At 39.4% G+C, this 18004-nt stretch overlaps 1 protein-coding gene across 1 annotated transcript in view; it reads left to right on the top strand.

Annotated features, from left to right (window-relative positions):
* The window catches only part of LOC122817039 (myosin-7-like), a 206537-nt gene that overhangs the window by 177001 nt on the left and 11532 nt on the right, over nucleotides 1-18004 (top strand). Inside the window, exons 39-42 of the mRNA XM_044090174.1 lie at nucleotides 1516-1686; nucleotides 3696-3800; nucleotides 6248-6343; nucleotides 7350-7484. Coding sequence (XP_043946109.1) covers nucleotides 1516-1686; nucleotides 3696-3800; nucleotides 6248-6343; nucleotides 7350-7484 — 507 coding nt within the window. The remainder of the gene's footprint in view (nucleotides 1-1515; nucleotides 1687-3695; nucleotides 3801-6247; nucleotides 6344-7349; nucleotides 7485-18004) is intronic.

Below are 18004 nucleotides of genomic sequence, written 5' to 3'. Positions count from 1 at the left end.
GCCCGTAACCCTGACTACAATGTTGACATGTTTTGTGGATACAGGTCCTGGTGGTTTCTCTTGCCTTTTGCTGTGATGCCTAACATCTACTGGGTGTCAGTGCCCTCTTCCCCCAGACAGACAGGTTGGTAATGGCTGCTTACTCCCACCCTTCCTGGCCACTTCCTTCAGCAGCAGGATTACTGGTTAATCCCAGGTTGCCTAGGTTGCAGTCATGGATTTATTCCTCTGTGCCGTAACAAGCACTAACCTCTGAATTGTTTAATACTTCTGCTTTTTGCATTCAGACTAGTAAAGAGAAGCTGTGATGGGAGCCATGCATGGTTTCCTTCATACCTTGTGAAAATGTCTGCCTTCTTCAAATAAAAAAATGTTTGTGTCCTAATGGAAGATTACAGGAATGTGTTAAAATCAATAATCATTTGAATGTCTAAGACTCATACTGTGAGTTACACAACAGTGAGACTGATTGTTGTGAAAGTGAAGACCACTGTATCTCTGAGATTTCCCTTTTCTTTAAGGTGTGGTGATTTCAGGGTTAGTAAATATGTAAGTAGCAGGGAGGTGTGGTACAGTCCCCACTTGGGGGTAGGGTGAGGCTTGCTACACAGCAAAAATTATATAAAAGATGAACAGTGAGTTTCAATATTCACTGTTCTCCTTTAAATCTAATTTTTTTCAGAATTTGAAGACTCAGAGTTACAGGTCTTGAAACTGTGATAGGAAGCTGGATAAATCTAATAACACCTGATGACAGACTTCAGATATTCAGATGTGGTTGTAAGCATCGCCCACTCTGAAGCTGATTTCTTAGCGCTGTCTTTAAGTTTGTTTTTCCGCCTCAGCTTCATAATGTTTTTTCTGTAGAACGGCTCACTAAGTGCATGGGTGAGCTTTGGATATGCTAAGTGATTTTGGAGGTATGTAATAGCATGACAAGCTAAATAGGGGCTAAGATCCCTCAGCCATACATTGTATGATTGAGGATGGAATAGGCTGGGAGTGGGGTGGTTAGGATGAGGTGCTTAAAGAAGAGAAGGCACGCATTTCCTGATAAAGGGAGTATACAGCTTAAGAGACTTTGTGCAAGATGCTGATATTCATAGACAAGGCTGGGCTCCATCCAAATGTAAAGATAATGATTTGCCTTCGGTATCAGAATTAGGGTAGAAGATATTGAAAACTTGAAAGAGTGAATCTCAATCAGCCAAACAAGATCACACTATGGATCTGATCAAGATTAAAGACAATGAAAAGCTTAGCAAAGCAAAATGATTTCATTTTTGATAATATATCATGTAAGTCTCAACTTTACATCACTTTTATAGGGTTTGGATGTATGTAGTTTACCAATGAAGTCTCCTGCTGAGTAGGTTCCGATTATTTAGCCTGTTTCTTATTCTCCTTCTCTCTGTAGTGACATTGGGAATCAGATACATGAATATCTGGTTTACTTATGTAATGAATGAATGAATGTTTGTGCACCACTAACATCTATGGGTTTATTTATTCCAGGCAGCCATGATGGCCGAAGAGCTGAAGAAGGAACAGGACACCTGTGCTCATCTTGAGAGGATGAAGAAGAATATGGAACAGACAATCAAAGACCTCCAAATGCGCCTAGATGAAGCAGAGCAAATTGCACTGAAAGGAGGAAAGAAACAAATTCAGAAGCTTGAAAGCAAGGTGAACAGAAATTCAGCCTGATATGGGCAGTGGTGAACATAAAGAGAATGGCTATATACTTCTGGTAATCTTAGCAGTCACAAATGATGGGATCAAGGGTGTTAAATAATAAACGTCCTTCTAGAAATAAATAGTGATCTTTCTTCAGGCACGTGTATGCAAGTGTATAGAGGAAGTGTGAGATGTATGCATAACATTTCACTTACAACTTATGCCCCAATTAAAATCCACAAAGAACATGGGCTACTAATATGACCTGTCCCTGTGGAAATCTGGTTGCAGACTATAGCTGCAGTGGTCAAATATGTGAGGCCACAAACATCTCCTGATGAAATATGGTTAAGTGTATTTGTTTTTTAAGCCATGGTGGTGCAGCGGTAGCATTGTTGCCTCACAGCAAGAGGTTCTCCCGTTCGATTCTCAGCTGGAGCACCTTCTGTGTGGAGTCTGCATGTCCTCCCCGCAGTCAAGTGGCGTTCAAAAGACATTCATGAATGGACGTGCCTTCGTTGAAGGTTGGGCATCAGGCTGGCACCTCGGCACCATAAAAATCTACTGCCAATCATTAGTGGACCGGGGTTCTGCTGTGGTGACACCTAACCGGGAAAAGCCAAAAGAAGAACAACATTATTGACCACATAGCACCCAGGACACATATTTCTAAATTAATTACTTTTTTCTGTAGCCTTAACTCACAAGGGTCTTTAGTCAGATTGCTCTTACACGCAACTGACATGCCTACCTGACAAGCAGGGATTCTATGTTTACAGATGAACTTGGAAGAGCAAAACATTACAAATTTAATTCATTAGAAGTTGGGAATCTTCCCTAGTATTCCAAATCTCTTCCTTGTAGTTACTGCCCTTTATTAGGGAACATGGGGTACACTGGATATGAATTAGCAAACTCTGCTTCAGCCATTAAAATCTATTACAGAGGGAGTGTCTGGCCTAATTTTGTGGATTTTATAATATTATTATTATTATTATTATTATTATTATTATTATTATTATTATTATTAATATATATCATTTGTTACCAGACACTAATCATTGTTGATCATCTTCAACCATGAGCCAGGTTTTAAATAAAGAATGTATGCTTGATAGATTCAGAGTACCTAGTCAGCCTAACAGCGTATTTTGAGGAGGTGGGAAAAAACAGAGTCCTCAGAGGAAAATATCACATACACAAAGAAGATATGCAGACTGCAAACAAGCAGTGGTCAGAGATCAGAACTGTCCCATAGAAATGAATGGCAGCAACAGTATGTGCTGCACTAGAGTGCTGGCCACAGACATAATGTAGGAGTTAAAGTCAAGGATAGAAAAGCACTTTGAAAAGAAATGGCACAGCAGAAAAAATAGCTGGAATTGACTTCTAGGAGAAGAATTGAAAATACTACGAGACTTCCTGTGGTCTCTACACTAGTAATTCCCTTTTAACTGCTAGCACACCACAGGATTTTAGCATTAGCCTGCAGTATTTAAAAGCCTCACTCTGAAATGGGTAGACATTAGTAAAATGAGTCAGTTCTGAAGGCTACAGGATACACAGAAAATTTCAGTATAAAAACAAGGCTGTTTTTATCTGCAGCAGATTCTATAAAAGTATATGCAGGTTGGCTACAGTATAAAATAAAGTACAAAAAAGCATCTTCAGTGAATGAGGCAAACGAGTTGGACAGGAACACAGCAGGTCATGTAGTTGAAGAATTAAAAAAAATTGTCTGAAAAGTAGTGTAGACTGCAGGGTTGGTGATCCATCATCAGTTAGCGTACATACAACACCTTCCTATGATACACAAATCGGTGGAGTATTTTTGTTACTGCTTTCCTGTTGTCAGTACACATCAAAATAACCACCTAAATCCTGTAATTTATGCGCTGGGTGAACATGTGCAGGTTACTGTAAAATTAGTTAGATTCTTTTTTAAGCAGAATTACCTGGCAGTAAATGGTTTCTTGATTCACCTGTCTTCACATTATTCTACGTTTCTCTTTTGAAAGGTAAAAGAGCTTGAAAATGAACTGGAGTCGGAGCAGAAGAAGAGCGGTGAAATGCAGAAAGGCCTGAGGAAGTACGAAAGAAGAATTAAAGAGCTGACATACCAGGTACAGTTCAAATACTCAGCACTTTGACAAGTGTCATATCTTTTTTTAAGGAAAAGGGTACAATGGTAGCTATGCCGATGCATGGCCACAGTTCTGAAATCATCGTTAACAGTGATATACAACAACTTATAAAATGTGTCTTGTTCTTTTGTAGTAGAGTGCTCGGAGGTGATATTATCTGGTTGCCTATGTTAATCACTGAAAGAAAAAAGACTAACTGGAAAACAGCCAAGGCTTCTAAAGTGCTGTGCCAGCATTCTCCTGAGATTAGGGATGTCATATGACAACCAGAATTGTCCATAGTTGCATTCTTCCCTTAGACTGCGTGTTAACTTTAATATTTAAACACCGCAACCATGATGACTCAAAGAGTTATAATAAAGAATAAAATCAGAAGAATTAAGGAATGAGTTAGAGATAAACAAACTAGGTAGTCATCTAAGGCTTAAGTTGTTTATGGATACAGTTTAACATGAATGGTATAATACAAGTTGTAACATAAAAGAGAGGGTGCCATGGTAAATGTTGCCTTTGCCACTGTACTCTGCACCTACATCCAAAGGAGAATAATCAAACTACTCACAAAATCACACCGAATTATGAGTAGGCATGTATAACAATGTGCATTTACTTGACCAGGCAAGAACTTGTCGATGGCAATTAATAAAGAGTTGAAGGATTGTATTTGGGAGGGAGAATATGGCAAGAGTCAAATAGGTTAAGGTGACCCTCCCAAAAGAACAAGGAGTTTTAGGATTACCTGATTTGAAGGGATATTTTAGAGCTATACAGTTAAGGGTATTATACATAACACAAGCAGAATGTTTAATTCAAAGTGGAAAGGGATAATGAAGCAGGGGGTAAGTTCAAGAAATAAGGAAAGAATGACATTTTGAATGTTGATCCTTAAGGAGAATAACACCAGTTATATAGAATATTATATTGATAAAGTAGCAGAAAGTGTATTAAGACCTAGTCCAACACAGGAATAAAGAAAGGATGTTCTTCCAGTAGTGATGGCAGTAATTAGGTGTACAGAGAATAGCCAACAGGAGGCTGGAATTCACTGCCAGAACCGAGCAAAGGAACCAAGGTATTGGGAATGAATAATTAAAGAGGGAAAGGTAATATTACGGAACAGGCCACGAAGACATTTGGATTGCAGGCTAGTGACTGCCTTCCCTATTAGGAACTAATATCAGAGTAGAGACAAACAGAAAGGGACGGGGGAATCCTAAATGAAAGACCTGCTTTGGGTGACATTTTTAACTTAATGTAGAGCAGAAGCTGATGTTAAAAAGGGATAATTAGTGGGGCATATAAAGTATTTCATGATAACTATAGGAATCAATCTGAAGAGGTCAGAAAAGACTGGCAATAGAGATTAGATATGCAATTCCCAAACAAACAATGGGAAGATATATGTATGTCTCCTAAATATGCAACCAAATGTAGAAGATTTAAGATGTTTTGCCTGGAAATGGCTGCATAGATGCTTTTCTTCCCCAAGCAGTCTCCAAACATTTTTTCTCTGGTAGATGGCAACTGTTGGAGGTGTGATAGGAAAGAAAGAGGTAACTGGGAACATATTATTTGGGAGTGTTATGAGTTGGCAGACTATAAAAATTCCCTACAGAGGTCTATGTCATGAATATTGGGTGAACAAATGAGTGTAACTAAGGAAATTATTTTTTTGAGCTGGGATACAGGATCTGAATTGCCTAGAAATAGTAAGGCCTTGTTAAGTTTAATACTGGTGGCCCCCAAAAAAGTAAATACTAGAAAATAGAAATCAAAATCTAAACCAGCTATAACTGAAGTACTGAATATTGTAACAGAGATAAAAGAACAGGAAGTGGGATCTTTAGAAAAAGGGTGGGAATAAATTACATAGAAAAAATGGGAACTGAGTGAACAATACATGCAGAAAAATGTTTTGCATGAGGAATGAGGTTTAAGAGAAGGCAGGAATGGAATAATTTATGCAATGTTGCTTAGATTATATGATATATAAGAATATACATGATGTATAATGTTTGTAAATGTGAACTTATAAATATGATTTGATGTGTCACAAGTGATAATTCAATAAAGGTGTTTAAGAACAATGCATTTACCTGGTATTTATGTATTTTAATGCCACGCAATAAAGACTAGGCCAGACATATCATTCTGCAACAATGTATCTCAGACTAGAGTTGGTTAAGTATACAGTTAATTGAAAGAATTAGGTGAAAAAAATCCCAGCTATTGTAAAAGAAGACAGAAGGCTGCCTGTTGGGCTGTGATGCAGGAGGACGGGTACAGAAGGGAGACAATAAGTTGATCATCTGGCAGGTTCCAAGTAGCAATAATAACAGCATCAATCATTAAAGCATAAGAAAAAAATTAAATTAAATGTAAAAAAAAAAATAAATAAAATAAAAATGCAAAATAATGTGTTGCAGAGTGAAGAAGACAGGAAGAACGTGACTCGTATGCAAGACTTGATTGACAAGTTGCAATCGAAGGTGAAGAGCTACAAACGCCAAGCCGAGGAAGCGGTAAGTAGCCACTACTCATAAAGGCACCAAATAATAAACAGAAGAGAAAGCAGTAAGCACCCCCTGCTCACAAAGACAGCAAATAATAAAGAAAAATAGTTATGTACAGTTAGTACCCCCTACTCAAAAAGGCAGCAAATAATAAAGAAAAATAGTCATGTACAGTAAGTACCCCCTAGTCATGAAGGCAGCAAATAAAAAAGAAAAATAGTTAAGTAATTCATGAAATTTAGGAAAGCATGCTTTCATGAATGTGTGTATTTGTGTCATCTTAAATACATAATATTTTGGGTGTTTGTGTGAAGAAGCTGATTTATAGACAGTTGAGTATCTGTGCAATATTACTTTTAAACCCAAATGTTTCAGCCAGTATAGTTCACTCAAAATACAGTTTTCAGCAAACTTTTTTTTACTGTTTTCTATTGCTTTCTGGCAGCTCAGCCCAGTTCCTGTTAAGTGAGCATGCTCTGTAGTGCCCAGCATCAGAGTTGGAGTAGGCCGATGGTTGTCTACAAACTACTTTCAGACTGGTGCCATACCAGGACTCCTCTGATCCCTCTGTGTCAACAGAGCTGAGACATGACTGATGATCAACAGTATGAGGCAAAGGCGTTATAAAATACTGATTTTGCTACATACAGCCATAGAAATTCAAGGCACTGATTTTAGTGTACATAGATTCAGAAATTCTAGGAACTTCTGTGGCTCTTCAGTCATTTGCATTGATTTCAGTTTTTTTAAAAAGATGAAACACAAGCATCCCAAGAGTTAGATAGGTGATAGAGGTGGAGTTCTTTCTTAGGTCAGGATTTTATAAGGTCTTGCTCATAAGCCTGAAGCTTATACTGAAAACTAATTTGTTTCAATAGAAAATAAATAGAAATTTAGATTTAATTTAGAAACAGAAGTAGAAATCTGTTTCTTTGAACTGCAGATATTAAAAAAATGTTGCAAGTTAAATTGTATTAATCTTTTACAAATATTTCTTCTCTTCTGTCTTTTAAAGGAGGAACAAGCTAATAACAACTTATCCAAATATAAGAAAGTGCAGCATGAACTAGATGATGCAGAGGAGAGGGCTGAGGTTGCTGAAATGCAGGTTAACAAGCTGCGCTCTCGAACAAGAGATGTCATTACCAAGGTACGAAATATTTAATGCTTCCTCAAACAGTGAGCAATTTTATGAGAAAGGGAAACTTATTTACCAAGAAAAGTAGTGGTTTATGATAGCTGCTCTACCAAAGATAAGTAGAAACAGCAAGCCGCACAACAGTAGTGGCTAGTGGGTCTGCACATCACGCTTAAAGTCAGAAATTTAAGTTGTGTCCTCTGCCCTGCCCCCTTTCTTTCAGACTGTATATTTATTTAAGATCTTCTAGTTTCTAAGCATTGATCTGATGTTGTCTGTTCAATCCAATCCTCAAAGGACGGATCTTAAGATTTGAGTTGGATCTGTCTTCAGCCACTCAAAAGCTTTGGATCCAGTGCTCAGGATCCTCCCCTTACCCATTATCCCCTTGTAACATGCAAGTTATCTCAGGTCTCATTTGTTGCCAAAAGCTACAGATGTAGTCCTTGATGCTCTAGCAGTTTTCAGGAAGATAAGTACAATTTTCATAATTTTGTCTTTCTTCTTCACAAAGAATTATTCTTTCTTCCATTTCCTCCCCTGATATAGATTTGTTTGGGCTCTCCCTTTTCTTGGTCACCTGTTGGTGCCTTGTGTCTTCATTCTCTGTCTCTTAATAGTGTTTTTTTATTGTTAGGTACACATATAAGTGCATTTTTTGTTATTTAATTGTTGTTTGACTGTTTTTGGTGTGATCTAAACAATGTCCAAAAATATTTGGGTTTTAAATAGTGCATAACCTGAGGCCACAAGTTGCCAAACTGTGACTCTCACCTAACATGCATCTATTGTTTAGCAGCGGCACAACTGGATGCCCAGTGTAGTATTTGTAAGGCCTCTGATCACAGGGCCATAGCTGAAAGATGAAACAAACTAGTTTTAAAGGGCTTCTCCCTACCTCCACTGGAGAAAGTACCCCTTCACACTCTCTCTGGGCCCTCTGCTGCATCTCCTGTGTCTAAGAAACCTACTGACCATGCTAGGAGTGAAAAAAAAAACAAAAGAGAAAGGCAAGGAAAGAGAAAACAAAAAACTGACATTTTGAAGAATTGGTCTGCTTATCATTGTCCTTCCTCAGCTCTAGCTCCTAAGATAGCAAAATCCTCTGACCCAGTCCTGTTGCCCCTGCCAATCCTCATAGGATCGGGGACACTACCTCCCCAAGAGCCTTGATCCTTCCCAGGGTCAGAATCTCCCAGGTTAAGATCCCCTGTTGTGGACAGATTATTTTATTGGATCTTGAGGTTCTGTTCCTACACTAATTCCTCTCTCCACTCAGCCAGTTCCTCCAGGTGTCTTTCTGAGGTGGATGTGGTTAGAATGATGAGGAAACTCCCCCAGGACCCAAATCTAGCTGGGGATCCTCCCAGCTCCTGCCCTGCCAGATCCAGAGGGCTGTTTTCTTCTCCATACCTAGTTCTTGCTCTTTCTCCAATCCATCCTGTGGTATCGAGGCTCCAAATTCTCTTCTTGGTATGTCTTCATCAGAGCCAAAGACACAGTCTTCTTCTACTCTGTTTCTTGATTCTTTCAATTGTGAGAACTCTAGATCCTTCTGAATCTTGAAGCCAAGTGATCCATGTTGGGTCTGGGGGACTTGGTTCCGTGCAGAGACCTTCTGATCCATTTCTCTCTTTTGGGGCTTCTGCGTTGGACAGTGCAGTTCTGAAGTCAGCTGCAGAGCTGAGCCAAGCAGTTTCTTGGGACCAGCCTTCCTTAGGGGCTGTGGCTCCTTCAGTGAAGCACCTTGGCTCCAGCTCCAGATCTGTCAAGGCCTTTGAGGCTTTTGAAAGAGTGTTCTCTCGATCTAGAGAGCAGACTTTTCTTTTCAGCTCAGATCCATCCCTCCCCCATTGGATTTCCTTGAGTGCTGAATATGCTCATTTTGTCCCATCAAAACAGCCAGCATCCAAAAGCCTTGAATCTGTCCCTATTGAGGAACCCCTGTCAGCTTCTGAGTCCTCTGGGGAATATCCCACTGAAGGGGTGCATCAGAAGCACAAGTGTAAAAGAAGGCACATTGATTCCCCTCAGGAATCACTCACAGATGATGCTGAGTTTGATGAAGGGGCAGAATCCCTTAAATCCCCTCTTGAGGATGTCATGTTCAGATAAATTTTGGAACTGCTCAGACAGAGAGGGGGATGATCCACTGAAGAACCTTACCATGTAGAATCAGTATTCCTTTAGGGTTTTGTAGCTGACCCATCTACTTCTTGGGTGGTCCCTTAAAAGAGCTGTCCAAATCTCTTTGTCAAGGTTCTTATCTGCTGGGCAGTTGAAATATTATGAATTGCAGGTGGCTACCCTTTAATCCTTATTCAATGTCTTAATGCATCTTATTTCCAATGCCACAGAAGGCACTTCTAGAACACCGGGCACTGGCATAACTATTTGGACACTTGCTTTTATGTGACTTACTGACCTTGCAGAACATTTCAAGAAGTCCTTTGTTAACACTCCTTATGATGGATCAACACTCTTTGGTCCAAAAGAGAAAGAAACACTTTCCAGGATTGTGCAAGATGGTTAGGCCCTGTCTGATATAGGAAAAAATATTTTCTACCCCTCAGAGGACTTTCTCATGGAATCAAAAGGGTGGGCTGAAGCTTTGGTTCTTTAATTCGCAAGGGTTCACTCCCAGCAATTCTGCAGACAGAGACTCCTGTGGCAGAGGGGAGAATTTTAATGGTGGAAATCACCCCCCCCCAGGGCAGAGGTTGTCCACAAAACCAGAACTTTCAGTTTCCCTTCTCTGAGAAGCCCTACCAGCGCTCCTGAACATTTGCCTAACTGCCACACTCTAGATGCAGTCAGGGCCATTTATTCCTGCACCTGATGACCTGGAATTGAGTCATCCAAGAGGGCCCACAAAACCAGAGTGGATCTGGAATTTACCCACGATTCTTTTTAGTGCTAAAGGAAAACAGGGAACAAAAGGCCAATCTTGAAGCTCAGTTGTCTAAACAAATGTGTAAAACAAACAATGTTCTGGATGGTCACTGTACAGTCTATTCTTCCTTTGCTAAGGAAAACCAACTAGATGTGCATGATCAACCTTCAGGAAGCATACAAAGCATACAACCACATAAAGATGGACAGATGATCTAGGAGGTTCATTGGCTTGGGAGCCAGTGGTTGCAGCTCATCTCCGACTGCAGGAGCTTTGGGTGTTCCGATATCTGGGCAACTAGCTCATCACTGCCCCCTCCAGAAATCTACTTCTTAAAGCTAGAGACTCCTTGTTTCTTCTTTGCTCAAATCTCAGAATCATAGTGAATACAGCAAAAATCAAATTACAGCTCTTTCATTCCTTGGAATTTATAGGTTCTCTCTTGGATACAGAACTTCAAATTGCTAAGCTACTTCAAGCAAGTATTTCAAGTCTTCACAGGCAAGCATTAGCAGTGTTTGTTTGGCAGAAGCCTCTAGCAGGACCTGCCCTATGTCTCTTGACTCCATGGCAATGATTACCCTGGTCCCACTGGCCAGATATCATATGAGAGATCTAAGGTGGACCTTGTCAGTCCAGTGGTCTGTCAGACAACATCCAATATCCTTTTGATTGTTACTCACAGAGATCTCCAGATCTTGCATCTAGTGGTGGTTGGAGTCACCAGTCATATGTCAGGGACATCCTTTTGTTTTACCTTCACTCCAAGCCATGGTGACCATGGATGAGATGCTTCCCATCTGGGTTTGGGGAGGAACATTTCTTGAGAAAGGTAGTTCAAGGCACATGGTCCCCAACAGAGGCCAGTCTTCACATCAACATTTTGAAGATAAGAGCAGTCCTCCTAGCACTGCAGACATTCCAGGACTCTCTCCCCTTGGGTGTGATATCTATCTGAACAGACAACATGGTGGTTTGTTACATCAACAAGCAGGAAAGAACAATCTTACTGCTTGTGTCAAGAGGCCATGAGAGTAAGGCAATGAGCGATGTCTTATCACTGTTTTCTGATAGCGATGCACATTTCAGGGAGGTCCATTGTTGTAGCAGACAGGTTGTGCAGGTCTGTCCTACTCCCTCATTAGTGATCCCTCAACCCAGTAATAGTGAAGGACATATTCAGGAATTCAGGCCAACCTTGCTGTAACCTTTTTGCCTCTCCCCACAACACCAAGTGTATCAAGTACTTTGTGCTGATCCCATAGGAAGGAGAGTCACTGAGGGACCCTGTGATCAACAATTGTCCCTTTACACCTTTCCTTATACCCCTCTAATACCAACATTCCTACAGAAAGGCAAGGAATGTCAAGTGATCCTCATAGTTTCTCTGGCCTTATCTAGTAGACCCTCCCTGGGTTCTGGACCACGCTCCAGATCTTTTGTCTCATCCATCAGGGTCACTTCACCTGAAGATTCAGTCTCTCAAACTAACTGCATGGTTTCTCCAATTCCAATGATAGCTAGACAGTCCAGGTTTTCTACTTCTGTCACTCACATTTTGACCTCTTCTCAGAGGCCTTCCACCAGGAAGATCTACAAAAGTAAATGGAGAAGATTTTCTATCTAGGCATCCAGCAAAAACTTAGATCCCTTTCCACCTCCTCTCCCAGCCATTCTAGAATATAGCCAGCTATTTCACTATCAAAGTACAGCTTGTCATTATTTTGTGTTTTCGTATAGAGGAAGACCACATTCCCATTGCATCTCTTAGACTTTCCAAAGCCTTTCTTAGAGATACTTTCCTTCTTCACCCTCCACTCAGGGAGCTAAATCAGCCTTGGGATATTATTATTTTGTTCCAGTCTTTGACTGCCCCTTCCCTTTGAACCTGCAGTCAAAGCTGATTTGAAGTTCATATCATGGAAAACTCTATTTTTGGTGGCCATCACCTATGCTAGAATTTTTGAGCTCCATGCATTATCTTCAAATCCTCCACAAAGATACAGTATATTTGACAACTAATCCATCCTTTCTTCCTAATGTGGTCTCTGAATCATCAATCAATCAAACAGTTGACCAACCTCCCAGTATTCTGTCCAAATTTCACCAAAAAAGGCAAATACAGATTGCACTTGCTGGATGTGCACAGCCAGTTAACGTTTCTATTTACACGGAACCAATACAATCAGGAAGACTGACAAGTTACTTGTATCACTTTCTCCAAGATTGGTAAGAAAGTGTCCAAAGTCATGTTCTCCCACCAGCTTTCAGAATGTATCCCTCACGTCTACAAAGAAAAAATGTCTGTTGTTATCCAAAACTCCTAAGGCTCACTTGACGAGCCTTCTACTCCAGGGTACCCCTTAATGACATGTACTGCTGCTACTTGGTCCAAGGTTCATACTTTTATTTCATATTATAAACTGGACTTACAATCAAGGTCAAGAGCCTCCTTTGGTTTGGCTGTGCTTTGAAATATCCTTCCATGAGACCTCCCAAGTGTTATGGTAGCTGGGGATTCTGTCCCATCTGTTGAGGAACAGACGGAACAGAAAACATCAGATAGGAAAATGATATACTTACTACAATGATAGATCTGTATTGTTTGATTCCATCCTTCTTGAACTTCCCTCACTCCTTCCCCCATCTTATTATACTTGGACTGACCTTGCTGAGTTACCTTTGTTACCACAGGTCTTATTTTCAAGCCTACACATGACAGTTGTTTTTTTCCTGTCTTTCTGCCCTGTTGTCCCCCTTCTGTTAAGTCCTCTATTACATGTTTGGAACTCTACTCTTTTTCTGGTATTGAGAACAAACTCAGTTGTTGCTCTTTACAAGTCAATTATGGGTAAAGGCCTGAGCACTGGATCTGAAGCTTTAGAATGGCCAAAGTCACATTAAAGTCAGATCCAAAGACCCACCAATTGAGGAAGAATGGAATCAGACAACATAGCTGTATCATTATTGTGAGTGCACAACTTTCATGTATACTATCCTTGTACCTCCCCTGAACTACCTCTATCCAGTTTTTTTATAATGAGGTCTCCAGAATTGTATGCAACACTCGAGACAATGTCGTAACAACTATGTAAAATGAAGGATAACAACATTGTTTTTCCCCCACTAAAGATGTCCCTTGCTCTGCATCGCAGTGCACTGCCAACTGTGTTCCTTCTGCTGTATCAGGCTGTTTGCTTACATTGCAGTCATCCAGCATGAATTCTCCCAAGTGCCTTTCTTTAGTCATTTTTGCCATTGTTTCCCTTCCAGTTTTGTATGGCTTTCTTCAATTTTACCTCTTCAGATGCATTATTTTGCATCTTGTTTACATTGCTACGTATTGGATAGTTTTACCATGGAATTTAGTTCATTTCAACTTGCTAGTACTTGCACTAATGAAGTCTGAAACACTGCTTTGCTGGGAGGCCAAACGGTGGTTGCTCAGATCTTAGCTGATAAAACATTTAAATGTGAAACAGAGGCAGGAAACCAAACAAGTAAAGCGGTGTTTTACTTTACTTGTTCAATTGAATGTATTTCATTCACATTCGAGCAGCTTAATAGAGCCACCAAATGCTGTAAATTTCATAGTGTAGCTGGGTTAAACAGCATTGATTGCATGACACATGACAGAAAATATGCTGCAGTAAAACCTACATGCATAACTAGCACTGCAGATGCAAAGCTAGGCAGGGTGTAATCATCACTATAGGAGTAATTCTTGCAAAATACAACACTGCATGGTTGTATGTCCTAGTCAGAAAAGTGGCAGCTATTCAGAACTAAGGTGGTCTAGCAGCATGGGAAAAGTATGACTGATATTCACCAGAAAAGCAAACTGCACGCCACTGTATAAATTCAGAAACATGACAGGTTGTACAAAACTTTACAACCAAAGAATCATAGCATTCCTTAGGCTTTGCCCAGAATAAATGACAGGATGAAGACGTGAGTCCAGAATCACAAAAATCCAGGTTGTGTTTTAGTGACTTGCATCGGTTGTGTTTCTACAGGTGGCAGATTTAGAATGTATTAAGATAAGCAGGATTCACAACTGCGCTGCAACTTCCATAACCACAACAAAAGGTTCTTGCAGAAAACACTGCAGAGCTTTGAAATTTTGCCAGAGCCCTCTCCCTCCCCCAGGGATACCTACATAGGAACAATCAAACTTACACCAAACAGTTAGTGTAAGGTGACATAGAACTACCCATCTTCCACAAATTATATCTGCTGTTTGGAAATCTGGTCCATATTACAGAGAACCTTTTGGAGTAGCCATTGCACAGACTGCAGGAACTTGTGTCAGTCACAGATGTATTAGGTGGCTACTTGTCAGTGATTTCACTTTTTCACACGTCTGTAAATGTTAATGTTACTGCAATGGCAGTCCAGTTTTAACTGCACTTTAGTGTGGCACAAAATTAATGTTTTAGTATTTCTTTGTAAATGGGCAGCAGTAGCAAAACATTCTAGTGACTAAGTGTATTCTTCATCAGCAGTGCTCTGATGAGACATTTTTCAGAATGAAGTAAAACTCATGCTAAGAATAAGCACAGCTTCAATTAAGTGAAATAAGTTGTTTCTATCCACAGATCGGTGGTTTAGGATTACAAGATTTGATGGGATACTTTAGAGCTAAGCAATTAAGGCTCACACACACACACACACACACACATATATATATATATATATATATATATATATATATATATATATATAAAACTCTACCAAAAAAGTACAAATCAAAGTGGAAAGAAATAATGTGGGGGGGGGGTGGAGCTCACAAAATAAATGAGGAGAGTGTAAGATTTTGGATGCAGGCCCTTAAGAAGATCAATAACAACCATAAAGAATATTATATGTACAGTAGCAGAAAGTATTTTGAGAACTAAACCAATGTGGGAATGGAGAAAGGCAATTTTACCAATAGGGGTAACTGCAAGTAGAGACAGAGAAAATAGGCAAAAGGGAACTAGAATTTATTGGAGAAAATTATCAAGGGAACTAAGGTATTGGGAAGAGATAATTAGGGAGGGAAAAGTCATAGAGTGGGATGAGACCAAGCAGAAGTTTGTACTGCAGGTTGGAGACTGCCTTCCTTATATTGATAGAGTAGAATCAAAAAGAAAGGGATAAGGGAATGTTAAATGAGGGACCAGCTCTCGTTGAGTCTAGAAATGAATCTTTGATTAATAAAGGGATAATTAGTAGGGCATAGAAACTAATGCATGATGACTATAGTAATCGATTAGAAGAGATCAAAAAATGCCTGGAAATAAGAATGGGAAGGCAAATTACAAAGGAACAATGGGAGGATATTTGTAGGGCTCCCAAGTATGCAAAACATCTAGAAGGTTTAGGGGTTTTGCATGTTATTGTTTGCACTGGTATTTTTATACACCAAGTAAATGTCAGAGTAATTTTCTACAGGTAGGCAGCAATTGTTGGAAGTATGATTGGAAAAAGAAGGGGTACGTAGGAATATGTTTTTGGGAATGCAATGTTGGAGGAGCAAATTATTGCAACTAAGGAAATGATTCTTTTGAGTTGGAATATAGAAAATAAACTGCCTAAATACACTAAGGCCCTAGTAACTTTAATGCTGTTGGCTGTCAAAAAGTGATTACTGGAAAATGGAAATCCAAAACTAAATCACATACAACAGACTTATTGAATGTTGTAAAGGAGACAAAAGAACTGGAGTGGGATCATTAGAAAAGAAAGGAGAGATAAATGGAATCTGCAAGAAGAGTAAATGCAGAATAATGTTCAGCAGAGGAGTGAAATTTCAGGGAAGGCAATAAATTGTTAAACTGAACCATTAAGAAATAGAACATATATGCATAATACATGAAAAAGAAAATCTTTGTAATAGTTTGTTTTCTGTTTTATAACTGTATGTGTACTCATGTCACTAGGTAATTTCTGCATTAATAAAGATGATTTAAGAAATGAGTATATCATATTCATATCACAAAATGGCAGAGACATGAATGTCACCAAGCAGCAAAGATGTAGTGGTGGTTGTAATACTGATGACTCTCAGTTCAGTGACATAAGTTTAGGATACCATCAAAGGTTTACTATCCTTGGAAGTGATATGCAGCTATTATGTTTGCAAAACCTGGTCACTGAACCCCACAATCATGCTTCTTCAGTTCCTGAGCACTGCACAGAATGCTGCACACTAACTTCATTTACACAACTTTAAAACCATGCAAGTCATTCTTATGCAACATCAGTTTTTGAATTAGGACTATTAGCTGATTATCGCAGCTCAATGTTGTTAAAAGCACTGAAAAAACTTGAAGCTTCAGCTTTTGTATGCAGCAACAATAATGGCATAAATCATCAGATCAAATGAATTTAAACTATTACTACATCATTTTATTTCTAAACTTTTGCCTTAGTGTTAATGTGGTGTGGAGTAAGGCTCCTAGGTGGCACTAGTGAGACCTTTCCCTGTGCTACGTTTGGTTGGGGGCACATGGCTGATGTGACATTTAGCTACAGAGACATATAGCTGTTGCAGATTTGCTGTGCACAAAGAGAAGCATGTAATGCCGTGCCCATAGCTTCAATAGCCAAATGTATATGGAGAAATAACTTCCATTGTCCCCCAAGGCTCCAAGCGACAGCAGGCAATATGGTAGGCATCAACTCCCCTTCACAGTGTCGAGGGATCATTACCTACTTGTAAAATCATGTACTAGACACAAAGTACAACACACTTTACTTCCCCTGGCCACATGCACTTGTTGATCAAAGCTATGGATGTGGCATTGTGTACTTTTTCTCTTTGCCGACGGGGAATAGGAAACAACTAAATGTCAATGCAGATGAATATCCCTTCAGCAATTTAACCCCAACCGACTGTACCTCAGGGAAATATCTTGATACCTAGGAGACTAAACCCTGTGGCATTAATGCTATTCATAGACTCTCCCTCCCTTATTGAGAAATGAACACAGTCATCTCTACATCATCGAACAAAACCAGATTAATTAATACAGTCATACCTACATCATCGAACAAAACCATATTAATTAACACTGTCATCCCTACATCATCGAATACCAACACCATATTAACACAGTCATCTCTACATCATCGAACAAAACCATATTAATTAATACAGTCATACCTACATCATCGAACAAAACCATATTAATTAACACTGTCATCCCTACATCATCGAATACCAACACCATATTAATTAACACAGTCATCCCTACATCATCGAACAACACCATATTAATTGACACAGTCATCCCTACATCATCGAATACCAACACCATATTAATTAACACAGTCATCCCTACATCATCGAGCAACAACACCATATTAATTAACACGCTTTTATATTAATTAACACAGTCATCCCTACATCATCGAACAACACCATATTAATTAACACAGTCATCCCTACATCATCGAACACCATATTAATTAACACAGTCATCTCTACATTATCAAGCAACAACACCATATTAATTGACACAGTCATTCCTACATCATCGAACACCATATTAATTAACACAGTCATCCCTACATCATCGAACAACAACACCATATTAATTAACACAGTCATCCCTACATCATTGAACAACACCATATTAATTGACACAGTCAT

This window comes from Protopterus annectens, chromosome 12.part0 (genome assembly GCF_019279795.1).
Source record: "Protopterus annectens isolate FY-2018-M chromosome 12.part0, PAN1.0, whole genome shotgun sequence".
In the NCBI taxonomy this organism is placed as follows: Eukaryota; Metazoa; Chordata; order Ceratodontiformes; family Protopteridae; genus Protopterus; species Protopterus annectens.
This window is presented reverse-complemented; position numbering and strand designations above follow the sequence as displayed.